Source organism: Equus caballus, chromosome X, assembly GCF_041296265.1.
Source record: "Equus caballus isolate H_3958 breed thoroughbred chromosome X, TB-T2T, whole genome shotgun sequence".
NCBI lineage: Eukaryota > Metazoa > Chordata > Mammalia > Perissodactyla > Equidae > Equus > Equus caballus.
The window spans coordinates 116,952,795-116,965,994 of NC_091715.1; the positions used below are offsets into that span (position 1 = coordinate 116,952,795).

Genomic DNA, 13,200 nt, shown 5'->3' on the forward strand with positions numbered 1-13,200 from the left:
CCTCTTATTGTCCCTTTGTAGTCAGCCCCTCTCCCTACACCAACCCACGCTAATCATTTATCTGTTTTCACTCTTAGTCTTGCCTTTTGCATAATGTGATGTAAATGGAATTAAACCATATGCAGCCTTTTAATTCTGGCTTCTTTCACTTAGCACAATGCATTAAAGATTTATTCATGTTGTTGAATGTATCAATAGTTTGTTCCTTTATAACTGCAGAGTAGTAGTATTCCATTGCAGAGACGCACCAATCACTGTTTATCTATTCACCAGTTGAAGGCCATTTTTGGTTGTTTCAAGTTTTTGGCAACTATAAATAAAACTACTACAAACCTTTACATAGAGGCTTTTGTGTGAACATAAGTTTTCATTCCTCTTAGGTAAATTAGGAGTGGGATTTCTAGGTGTCCCTAAATTTTAATATGCATACTTAGAGTCCAAAGTTTATCTTTCTTCTGAACAAAAATTTTAATACATTTAAATTCCAAACTCTCTCTTTCCATCTTCGATGTTACCTTGCTTATTAGTATTTTAGTGCCTATCTTATTTTTACCTTCCCCAACAAAATTAGTCATTTTTACATTTAGTCAATACTTATTTAGATATATGAACATTTCAACAATTACTGGGGGTCACAATTTCTTCTTGCATCCCACTCCTTTCTTCTAAAAAGCACATTTTAATGGTCTGTTTTGGAATGATGTTATAAATTAAATGAACAGAATGTTCAAATATTATAATAGAATCTGATAGCCCCAAAATACACATTCTTGGATTATAGAACCTAATGATCTGTTTTATGTAGGAATTATACATACTGGTCTGGAACAATCAACTTTTCTAATCCACTTCAATTGTGAGGGAAATGACCCTCTGTTTATTACTGCACACCTAGCAGTAGGGTGAGAAGGCTAATTTAGGCCCCATGCACTTAAAGATCTTTGAGGATTTTATGCTACTCTTGTTTTTGGTTAAAATATTTGAGCTGTCTATATCTAATTTCCTCTTAAAATAAGCAAAACTATGTAGGTTAAGCAGGACATTTGATATTTCTAAACATTTTATAAAGTGTATTAAGCTTTTTTTTTTTGAGGAAGATTAGCCCTGAGCTAACATCTGTGGCCAATCCTCCTCTTTTTGCTGAGGAAGATTGGCCCTGAGCTAACATCTGTGCACATGTTCCTGTTTTACATGTGGGATGCCTGCCACAGCATGGCTTAATAAGCAGTGCATAGGTCCCCCAAACTGGCGAACCCTGGGCCGCTGAAGCAGAACGTGTGAACTTGACCACTGTGCCACCGGGCTGGCAGTGAGAATTTAATATTTTTTAAAGTTAGATAAAAGGAGTAAATGTGCAGTACCTTTCTGCCTCATAATCAGAGTTCCTTAACTCAGAGAGTAATTAGAAACAAATCTTTGGGGTCAGCCCAGTGGGTAGTGGTTAAGTTCGCATGCTCCACTTCGGCGGCCTGGAAAAGGTTTGCTGGTTCGGATCCTGGGCATGGACCTACATCCTGCTTATCAAGCCATGCTGTGGCAGCATCCTACACAGAAGAACCAGAACGATTTACAACTAGGATATACAACTATACACTGGGGCTTTGGGAAGGAAAAAAAAGAGGAAAATTGGCAACAGATTCTAGCTGAGGGCCAATTTTTCCTTACCAAAAAGCAATTAAAAAAAATGATTGTCCTTAAGCACATGATCACATGTATAAAAGAAAAAAGAAAAAAATCTTCGAAAGATGCCAACTCCACAGCCTGTACTGCAACTAATTTTAGGATAGAAGCACCATTCATCATGTAGACCTGATTCTAAGAAAATCTGCCTTTACTTTTTTGTGTGTTGTCTTTTAAAATTCTAGCAAATTTCATAGTGGCCTTTTAGGCATAATGTTAATCATTGTGAAGAATTTTCAGGCAACTAATTACCTTTTTAAAATGTTTTCACAAGGTATTAACACCAATGACAAATAACAAACAATGGAATAGATGTCTTTGCACTTAATAAAAACTTTCTTACTATCTGCAAAATGTTTAAAAAATAACTTCTGACATATAGTAATGAACAAGAAAATACTTTTATGCATAGAGGGACTTTTAATCAAAACAAAACAGATGAATAACTGAAAACAACTTACTTTTTGATCATTATTTTCAACTTAATGCCTTACTGACTATTCAAGACTGATTAAGGAACACAAAGAAGATTTTACCTCTATGTTAATGGGTTCACAATGTATAAAGATGTCATTTGTGACAACCACCACGTAAAGGAGGAGGGTTGGAGGTGTACAGGAGCAGAGGTTTTATATACTACTGAAGCTAATCTGGTATTAATTCATACTAGTTTGTTATAAATTTAAGATGTTAATTGCAATCCCCAGGGTAACCACTAAGAAAAAACTAAAAGATATACAGAAAAAGGAATGAGAAGGGAATCAAAATGGTATACTACCAAAAAAATCCAACACAAAAGAAGGCAGTATAAAGGGTTTGAAAAACAAAAGATATGATATATAGTAAACAAATAGCAAAAAGGCAGAAGTTCTTCCTTATCAGTAATTATTTTAAATGTAAGTGGATTAAACTCTCCAATTTAAAAACATAGAGATTGGAAGAATGGATTAAAGGAAAACATTAACTATAGGCTGTCTACAAGAGACTCACTTTAGATCCCAAGACACAAATAGGTTGAGAGAGAAAGAATGGAAAAAGATACTGCATGCAAAGAGTAACCAAAAGAGAGCTAGGGTGTCTCTATTAATATCAGACAAACAGACTTTTAAGTAAAAAACTGTATTATTACAAGAGACAATAACAATATACATTAAAGATGAATCACCAAGAAGATATAACAAGCATATACATGTACACACCTAACAGAGTTCCAAAACATATTAAGCAAAAATTGACAGAATTAAAGGGAGAAATACAGTTCCACATAATAGTTGGAGACTTCAATACTCAACTTTCAATAGTGTATAAAACAATAAGACAGAAGACCAATAAGGAAACGGAGGACTTGAACAACACTATAAACCTACTTGTCTTAGCAAACATATAGAACACTTCACCCAAAATAGCAAAATGCACATTCTTATTAAGTCCACATGGAACATTCTTCAGGATAAATTATGTGAAAGGCCACAAACAAGTCTCAATAAATTAAAAAGACCTGTAATCATAGTATCGTCCCTGACCACAATGGGATGAAATGAGAAATCACTAACAGAAGGAAAATTGAAAATTTCACAGTGTGTGGAAATTTAACAACACATTCTTAAACAACCATTGAGTCAAAGAAGAAATCACAAAGGAAATTAGAAAATACTTTGAGGGGCTGGCCCCGTGGGCGAGTGGTTAAGTTCACGTGCTCTGCTACTGGCGGCCCAGTGTTTCGTTGGTTCGAATCCCGGGCGCAGACATGGCACTGCTCATCAAACCACGCTGAGGCAGCGTCCCACATGCCACAACTAGAAGGACCCACAACGAAGAACATACAACTATGTACTGGGGGGCTTTGGGGAGAAAAAGGAAAAAAATAAGATCTTAAAAAAAATTATTTAAAAAAAAAGAAAGTACTTTGAGATGAATGAAAACAAAAATAATATACTAAAACTTATGAGATGGAGTGAAAGCAGTGCCCAGAGGGAAATTTATAGTTGTAAATGCCTACACACTAAAAAAGAAAGATTTCAAATCAATAAGCTAACTTTACACTTTAAGAAACTAGAAGAAGAAGAGCAAACTAAACCCAGAGCTAGCAGAGGGAAGTAAACAATAAAGACTAGAGTGGAAATAAATGCAACAGAGAACAGAAAAACAAAAACACACCAAATTCAAAAGTTGGTTCTTTAAAAAGATAAACAAAATTGACAAACCTTTAGCTAGACTAAGAAAGGAGACAAATTATTAAAATCAGAAATGAAAGTAGGACATTACTAACCAACATTACAGAAATCAAAAAGATTATAAAAGAATGCTATAAACAAACTGTACACCAACCAATTAGATAACCAAGATGAAACTGGCAAATTCCTAGAAACAAACAAAACACTAAAACTGACTCAAGAAGAAATAAAAAATCTGACCAAACCTTTAAATAAAGACATTGAATCAACAATCAAAAATTTTCCCATAGGGGCTGGCTTGGTGGCGTAATGGTTAAGTTTGTGTGCGCCATTTTTGCAGCCCGGGATTCACCAGTTCAGGTCCTGGGTGCGAACCTATGCACTGCTCATCAAGCCATGCTGTGGCGGCATCCCACACAGAAAAAACTAGAAGGACATACAACTAGGATATACAACTATGTACTGGGGCTTTGGGGAGAAAAGAAAAAGAAAACCTAAAACTTTCCCATAAAGGAAAAGTCAAGGACCAGATGGCTTCACTGGTAAACTCTATTAAATATTTAAAAAATTAGCACTAATCCTTCTCAAAGTCTTCCAAAAACTAGAAGAGGAAGAAACACTTCATAACTCATTTTATTAGGCCAACATTACCCAGATACCAAAGCCAAACAAAGACACCACAAGAATACTACAGACCAATATCTCTTTATGAATTTAGATGCAAAAATCCTCAACAAAATACTAGCAAACCAAATCTGACAGCATATCAAAACGATTATACATCTTGACCAAGTGGGGATTATGTCAGGGATGCAAGCATGGCTCAACAGATGAAAACCAATCAGTTGAATACACCAATTTATGAAGAAAAAAACCTCACGATTACCTCAACTGATGTAGAAAAGGCATTTGACAAAATTCAACATTTTTTAATGACAGAAACACTCAGAAAACTACGAATAGAAGGGAACTCCCTCAACACGATAAGGGCATTTATGAAACACCCACATCCAACATACTCAATGGTGAAAGACTGTAAGCTTTCCCCATAAGATGAGGAACAAGACAAGGACATCCACTTTAGCCACTTATATTCAACACCGTATTGTAAGCTCCAGCCAGAGAAATTTGGCAAGACGAAGAAATAAAACACACTCAAATTGGAAAGGAAGAAGTAAAACTATATTTGTAGACAACAAAGATGTTACATATAGGAAATCCTTAAAAATCTACAAAAATATATTAAAGCTAATAAACCAATTCAGCAAAGTTGCAGGGTACAAGATCAACACTCAAAAACTGTATACACTTGCAATGAGCAATCTGAAAAGTAAATTAAGAAAATTCCATTCACAACAGCAGCAAAAAGAACAAAAATACACAGGAACATATTTAACCAGGAAGATGCAGGACTTGTACAGTGAAAAGTACAAAATACAGTCATGCGCCAAATAATGACGTTTCAGTCAACTACGGACCGCATAAACAATGGTGGTCCCATAAGATTAGGACCATTAGTACCTAGCTGTGCGGTAGGCTATATCATCTAGGTTTATGTAAGTACAAATCTATGGTGTTCGCAGAATGAAGAAATCACCTAACAACGCATTTCTCAGAGTGTATCCCCATCGTTAAGCGATGCATGACTGTATTTCTGAACAAAATTTTTAAGAGACCTAAAACAAATGGTTTAAATAAAAAGGGAAGTCATCATGTATTCATGGACTAGAAGATTTAATACTGTTAAGATGGTAATAGCCCCAAAGTGATCACTGTATTTAATGCAACCCCTATCAAAATCTCAATGGCCTTTTTTGCAGAAATAGAAAAGCTGATCCTAAAGTTCATATGCAGTAGCAAGGGATCTGAATAGCTAAACAGTCTTGAAAAAGAAGTGGAGGATTCACACTTTTCGATTTCAAAACTTACTAAAAAGCTATAGTAATCGAAACAGTGTATTACTGACATAACAACTGATACATAGATCAATGGAATAGAATTGAAAGTCCAGAAATAAACCTATAGAGCTAGGGTCGATTGATTTTCAACAAGGATGATACGACTATTCAATGGCGAAAAGAACAGACTCTTCAACAAATGGTGCTGGGACAATTGGATATCCATATACAAAGGAATGAAGTTGGACCTTTACCTGATACCAGATACAAAATTTAACTCAAATGAGAGGAATGTAAGGAATAAAACAATAGAACTCTTACAAGAAAACATAGGGGTATATCATCATTAGCTTGTTTCTTTGCTATGACACCAAAAGCAAAAGCAACAAAAGAAAAAGTAGATTTATTGGACTTAATTATATTAAAAACTTTTTGAGATGAAAATGTTCTGGAACTAAAGAATGGTGAAGGTTGCACAAAATAGTGAATGTACTGTCACTGAATTGTACACTTTAAAATGGTTAATTTTATGTTATGTGTATTTTACAACAAAAAAATTTTCATTAAAGAAATGTTTTAAAAGATTTTATTCTAAGAATAAGAGGATAGGAGAATCTGTTTTCATAGCTTGCAAAACTATTAAGTTGCAATCTGCATCTGCAGCACATTCTTATATTCTACATCAAATATAAAAGGTTCTACAAAAGAAAAGTTCGATTTTTTTTACTATGCTAGACAAATTCTAAGGATTGTTAATTATAAAAGTATGTTATGTGCCTGTTCAAAAAAAGAAATACTCTTTAATAGCAAGGAAAAAGGAAAAAAATGAACAAAGTGTTAAATTTGAACCAAGTGTTTTCAGGTGAACAAATCTGTTCATTATTCAAATTTTTTGTTGGAAACTGAAAATTATTGATTAACGAAGCATTAGCAAGGATACCATATAAAGCATAATTATGCAAATTCCCATTAGTACTACTCTTTTCTTTTTAATGAACAATTTGTTTTGGCAATTTTATGTAGATGAGAGAACAGAACATGTTTATAACACTCCTGCCATTCACAGCATTAAACAGAATGGTCATTAAAACAAACAAAAAACAGCTAATGTAAAAAAGATATATGGATATTAAGATTAAAAAACAAACTTCCAAAAATCCTGAAACACAGATATACAGAATAAACCGATTTCCTGAACTCTATGCACACGTACAAGATAAGAATTTCAAGAGTATGGCTAGACAACATGTTAAGACCATTCAGCAGACTCAGGAACTGGGTTCAAAAAAGCTTCTTGATCTCTGATTTGGTAAGGTTCTCAAGGAGCATCTTACTCTGAGAGCATATGGCCCAGAGCTCACATTAACAGACAAGGCGGATCAAGTGCCATGACTAAAACAAGAGTACATTTAATTGCTCCTTCTCCCCTCAACTTAAATCTAGACTAGTTTCATACCGACTTCATGAAACTATTTGACTTTGAGGATTTGAATGAAACAATGTTCATACTTGTATTTGATTTTTCTAAAATATGCCATTTAAGAATAAATACCCACCTTGAGGATTCCTGGGAATTTTACTCACCCTTTTCCATACCCTCCTCCACATTCCTATAGCATTATCACCAAACCACCACAAAAATAAAAAGAGAAATTTAAAAAATAACAAAATTGACAAATGAGAATTCACTAAATTAGGAAGATTTTAAGTTCTATGGTTTTATAACTTTCTTAACATATTTGTATTTTAAAGATCTTCTCTACAAACTTTTTTTAAATAAAAGTTTTATTGGAGAAAAATAGAACCACCACGTACACAGGGAAAAGAGCACAAAAATTCAACTGATACAGAACTGAAAGTCACAATTATCCGATTTTGTTTGCAATGACTTTTCAATTTCTTAAACAGCTCCCTTCAACTTGTTTTTTAATAGTCTTGCCAAGTTTTCAGCTGAAACAGCATCAAGTTTTCAAAAAATTAAGAGCCTCAGGGAAGGGACCAGCTTTCAAGATAACAAAGGTGACACCAAGAGTCTCCTCCTAACAGGACCAATTCTACCTAAAAATTCCTTAAGTGTAACTATCAAGTCTCATGGAATATAGTCTACTTATCTCAGAGACCATCAGGGGTGAGTTAGAACACTGAGGTCGATGGTCCAGTAGAGAGAGAACAAGATAGCTGCATTTTCTTGTCAGATGAGCTCATGTAAGGAAACCAAGGAGGAGTTGAGAAAATAAAGGCAATGGCTACTCAAAAAGAATTCGGAAGGCATTCTAAATACCACATATTGTTAACCAACATTGTGCAAGTTGATGCAATTAAATGAGAAACAGGCAACTTCTTTTTAATGACTGGTCACAGGTCTTTGAGAATTCAAGAAAACAATCAACAGCAGACACAAGAGCAGGTCTCCTCAGTTGACAGTTAGGACCTAGGTATTTATTCTAACGGCTCCAGATAGTCAAGGAAGTATACTGTTGCAAAAAGCATTAAAGCTGTTCTGATTTTTAACAAAATAAAAACAAAATTTTCTGCTTCTCTTCCAAGATCAATTCCCTTCAAAGCTTCAAGGAAAAACAAACAAGGAAGCAAAAAAAAAAAAAAACCCAAAAAACAAAGAACCCCACAAAAACAAAAAACTACTGATGGTAAAGAGAAGCCTTTTACTCACATTATCAATTTGAAGAACAATACTTTTGCTATTTTTTATGTATGAACAATTCTAGGACATTCCCCTGAAAAGTAGGTGTCCAGTGGCTATGAGAATGCTTATCTTCAAGCAATTTTGAAAGGAGTAAGATCAGCATGAAACAGAATTTGAAATTCCAAACTAGGGGGTGTGTGGGGAAAAAGAGGAAGGAATTTTACATCTGAATAGGAAAGACTCATTCACCAACAAAGAGTTGGGGTGCTTCCAAAATAAACTTTGGTAGAGAAAACAGGAATGCTAAATCCTAGGAAGCCTGTAACAATCTATAATTGGTCCAAGTTAAAGACAAAACTGTGCAAACAACATTAAAGGAAGTTGAAAACTAGTTGATGAATTTTTGCTCCTGTAAAAATTTACAAATATGTGGGTTTTGGTCTCTTTTGCGATGTTCGTATTGTATTCATTTTTAATATGAAGAAAGTTGGATTTTTCTCTCCTACCATGTTCTTCTAGTACAACTGATCACCAATTTTCTATTTCAGCTATTTTTATAAGTACCTGTTAATCAGCACAGTAAACTGAGGGCTAAGCCATATACACATCCCAGAGTCACAAATGGAAAATTTTAGGATGTGCATATATAAGAGATTAGGTAAGCAACTGTCCCTCTACTTGAAAACTTGTTTCCAAATAAATTTTTTTTAAAACATCCCTTTCAGTGTAACAGAACATTACTTAGTAAAATATCAATAGCTGTGACAACTTATTTTTCTTTTCAAGGGAAATCACAAAACAAGTGTACAACCAAGTCCAGGGTGGTTTTTCTATTTGATAAATACATCCAGAACTCTGTACAGTAAATAAAGTCTGCATGCAGTTTAAGTATCTTTAAATGACATTTTAAGCAAATAAACCTTTTGCTTCATAATTAATGGTGTATAAGAATCCCCCCTCCTCTTTTAACAGCCATAGGGACCTCTTCCCCAGTTCCAAAGAGGAATCATGAAGACCAGGTACTTTCTTAAGAGTTTTCTGCACATCATACTAAATAACATGCAAAGAGTTCAACAACATTCTTCTTAAAGGTAAGTATTACTCTTTAAATGGGCATGTTAACCACTGAAAAAGTCCACTCAACTATTTCCATTACACTGCTTCATTTGGTCATCGGTAGTATAAAAGAAGTCAAATAATATAGGATCAACAGGTTAGTTTATCCACTGGCTACTGCTTATTACATCAATGCTGCAAGGCCAACGTTTTATGCAATGTAGTTGTACTGATTTGGGTTTTCCTTATCTCTTTCCATGTAGTCCCGGTCAATTAATGATTCTATTCTCTTCTTAAGATCAGCAGGCTGTAAAAGAGGGCAAATTTTTAGTGCAAAGCTCATAATCATTGGCTAAGTCCATTTATCAATACCCCATTTAAAAAAAAAACAGTTTTGGCTCACTGATTTAATGTAATCTCCTTAATTTTTATTTTTTAAATCTCCTTAAATTTTTAAAGAGAAAAGTGTAATGAAAATAAGCCAGGTTAAGAAATGTTTTTTATTACACATATACTGTCACACCTTGTCATATTGTTATGTGATACTTTCTATTACTTCTCTATTTTAAAAAGGTTTTCTAAGAACCAGCTATTCTCTGCACAGCTAAATACAAAAGACTAACTTATCCTAATTTCACATGAGGAACATATTGTTTAGGGAAACAGAATGCTATTTAGTTTTGCCAAAACAGTTTGAAAAGATAAGTAGACCTTTACTTTGGGCAAAAGCTAGTTCTCAAAGTTAGGTTGCATTTTTATAAATTAAATAAAAAATTTACTGGGGAAATCACTAACGACTACTACAAATGGTTTGATGAGTGAAGTATCATCTCATATTTCAGATTTTGGTATTTCAGCTTTAATGTGAGATTTAACTGTTACCTACTATAAATGATTTGGATTTCTGAATCCTACTTGTGGTTATAAAAATCATCAAGAAACGTTACAGCTTATCCTCATGATTGCATTCTTAGCTCTTCCATGACAAAATTCCACTGTCTTTTGTATCTAGCTTATAAAAAGACTATAATCTTGCTTGCTAATACAGAGTTTTCCAGATTATGTAAAATGTTCACTTAATCAAGTGGGGTAAAGAGGGAAAGTAGTCTGATGGGGCAGCCAAAATTTCAGCCAGTAATTTTACCCAGTAATTCCGAGGTCTGAAAATCAAAATGGCTTTCTCTTAATTATGGTGAGGGACCTAGAATATCAGCACAATATTTACTATAGTTATCCTCTAACTTGCCTAGCCTCGCTGATCTCTCTGGCTGGAAGTGAAATGGTTATTAGGCAGAGCATGAGGGTGAGAGTGTGGTAATAACAAGGCAGTATTAGGTTTGGAGAGGAGAGAAAGCCAACCTTATTAGAATTAACAGCTAGTGAGCACTTACTATGTGCCAGGCCCAGTGTTAAATTTTTCACTTACATTATCTCATTTAAGCCTCACAGAAATCCTATGGGGTAAGTACCATCATTATCCTCATTTTACAAATGAGGAAACAAGATCAACGAGGTGAAGTGATTTACCTAAACTCAAAGCTCATGAGAACCCCAACAGCCAAGAATCTGTCCAAACTCTATTAAGTGTTTATCATTGTGAGGATTTGGGAATCTTTTAAAACTTGTTAAACACTCCAGTACAACACCACACTGTCTAAGCCTCTTTATTATTGGGCATTTACATTGGAACATGTCCATTTAATGACCAATTTCAGTTTGCCAGAACTATGGCTAAACTTTTCAAAAAGACGCCTAATGATGACTAGTTATCTGTATAGAGTTTAAGGACACTTATATAAGCTAACTAAACAGGAGATTTAATTTAATTTAAAATAACCAAATCTGTCAAATACCAAGTTATTTCAAGGAAGAAAAAAAATAACAAAGAAGCTCAAAACAAACACAATAAATGAACTTGGAAATTTCAGATTCATTCAGCTGCTAAACTTTCAAGTATAAGCTTTTATAAATTGTTCTCCCCTTTTGTCACAGCTGCCCACATATGCCAACAAAGGTTTTTTTGAATCATATATATGAGCATGATAAATCTGTCCCTCCAAATGGTCTTGAGGCTTTAATCCGTGTTTGTAAGATTCGTGTCTGAAAACCTAACGTACTCTTTTACATATAACAAGCTCAATATGGAAACACAGAAGTACCTACCTTAACTGGAAATTTCAACTGGTTGTACACTTCCGAAACAAGGAGATTGTGGCTAAGTGTCTTTCTCATCTTCATAATTCGAACAATTGCAGCATCAATTTGATACTGTCTATCTTGAAATACTCTCTCTGTAGTGCTTGCTTGTTCCTCAACCTAACAAAAAAAGTTTTAAACTCAGGAATTGTACCTGAAGTGAAACTTGATTACTTACATAAATGATACATTTTGTGTACATGACACACTGTTAATGCTTTAAATATACTGAATTATCTAAAGGAACCTTACAAATAGACAATGACAGAAAAAACCCTACAAACATAACTCCTTTCTGACCTAATTATATTGCCCCTCACCAATGAAGTAATGCCAATATTAGTTAACAAAAAAATACCATCTTTCAAGTTGCCTTTCTATTTTTTTTTAAGTTTTTTCCCTTTTTCTCCCCAAAGCCCCCCGGTACACAGTTGTGTATTTTAGTTGTGGGTCCTTCTAGTTGTAGCATGTGGGACACCGCCTCAGCGTGGCCTGACAAGCAGTGCAATGTCCGTGCCCAGGATTCGAACCAACAAAACACTGGGCCGCCTGCTGCGGAGCACGTGAACTTAATCACTCAGCCACGGGGCCAGCCCCTCAAGTTGCCTTTCTAGAAGTAGAGGCGGCTAATACAGAATTTATCATTTTCTTTTACTCTGTCCTCAAAATCTTCTAAATGTATCACAATGGGTTACTGACCAGATTTCTGCATGACATTAGCTTATTTGTAAAAGTGACTGACTCTGACCTCTGACTCAAAGCATGGTACTAACTAGCTAAGCTAACTGGAGTCAAACTTTTTTAAAAAAATTTTTATTTTGTAATATATAAATCAGAAATGCACAGGTAGTGCCTATAATCATTCAAGAATAACAGAAATTTAAGTGTTTAGGAGTCAGTTTACCAATTTTAATGCTAAAGAAAAAACGTTCATCTTTAGCACCTAATTAAAAATAACAGTTAGGGCTTTTTGCAGTCAGTTTCTTTCTGATACAGCATAAACGTTTTAAAAAGACAATAATCTTCTAAGGGATTATTACATCTTTGATGTGAATGTAAACAAGAAAGGAGCTTGTCTGAGTTACTGACCTCAGCGCCACATTAAAACTTTTTCTCAAGTACTGCATTAAACCTTGTTGGACTGGAAACCAACTAGTTTCAAATGCTGCAGTTGATCGTTTCCTTAGTAAACATCTCTTACAAATTCAAATGGCAAAAACTAACAAAATATTCACTGTTAAGCAAAGAAATACTAACTAAATCATTCAGATTTTTCACCAAGCAAGTTGGCAAAGATTTAAAAAAGAAAACAATCTTTAGTGCTGGTGAAGGCACCATTAAGACAAGCACTCAGGCTGCTAAACAGTGTAAATTGGTCCAGCCTTTCTGGAACACAATATGGCACTACGTACTAGGACTCTTAAAATGTTCACACTCTTTTACCCAAAAGATCTACTTCCATGAATTTATCATAAAGGAAGGCTCAAAGAAATTAACATTTAGGTACAAGGATGTTTCTTGCAGTTTTATTTACAATACTGAAAAGTTATGA

At 34.4% G+C, this 13,200-nt stretch overlaps 1 protein-coding gene across 17 annotated transcripts in view; it reads right to left on the bottom strand.

Moving 5' to 3' along the window:
* Nucleotides 1-5,014: 5,014 nt before the first annotated feature.
* Nucleotides 5,015-13,200, bottom strand: part of CUL4B (cullin 4B) — a 44,002-nt gene continuing 35,816 nt past the window's right edge. For all 17 annotated transcript variants that reach the window (XM_070258352.1, XM_070258350.1, XM_070258347.1 and 14 more), the window contains 2 exons: nt 11,616-11,768; nt 5,015-9,759 (listed from right to left, as the gene is read on the bottom strand). In XM_070258352.1, the coding sequence (XP_070114453.1) occupies nt 9,664-9,759; nt 11,616-11,768 (249 nt within the window). In that variant the 3' untranslated portion in view covers nt 5,015-9,663. The remainder of the gene's footprint in view (nt 9,760-11,615; nt 11,769-13,200) is intronic.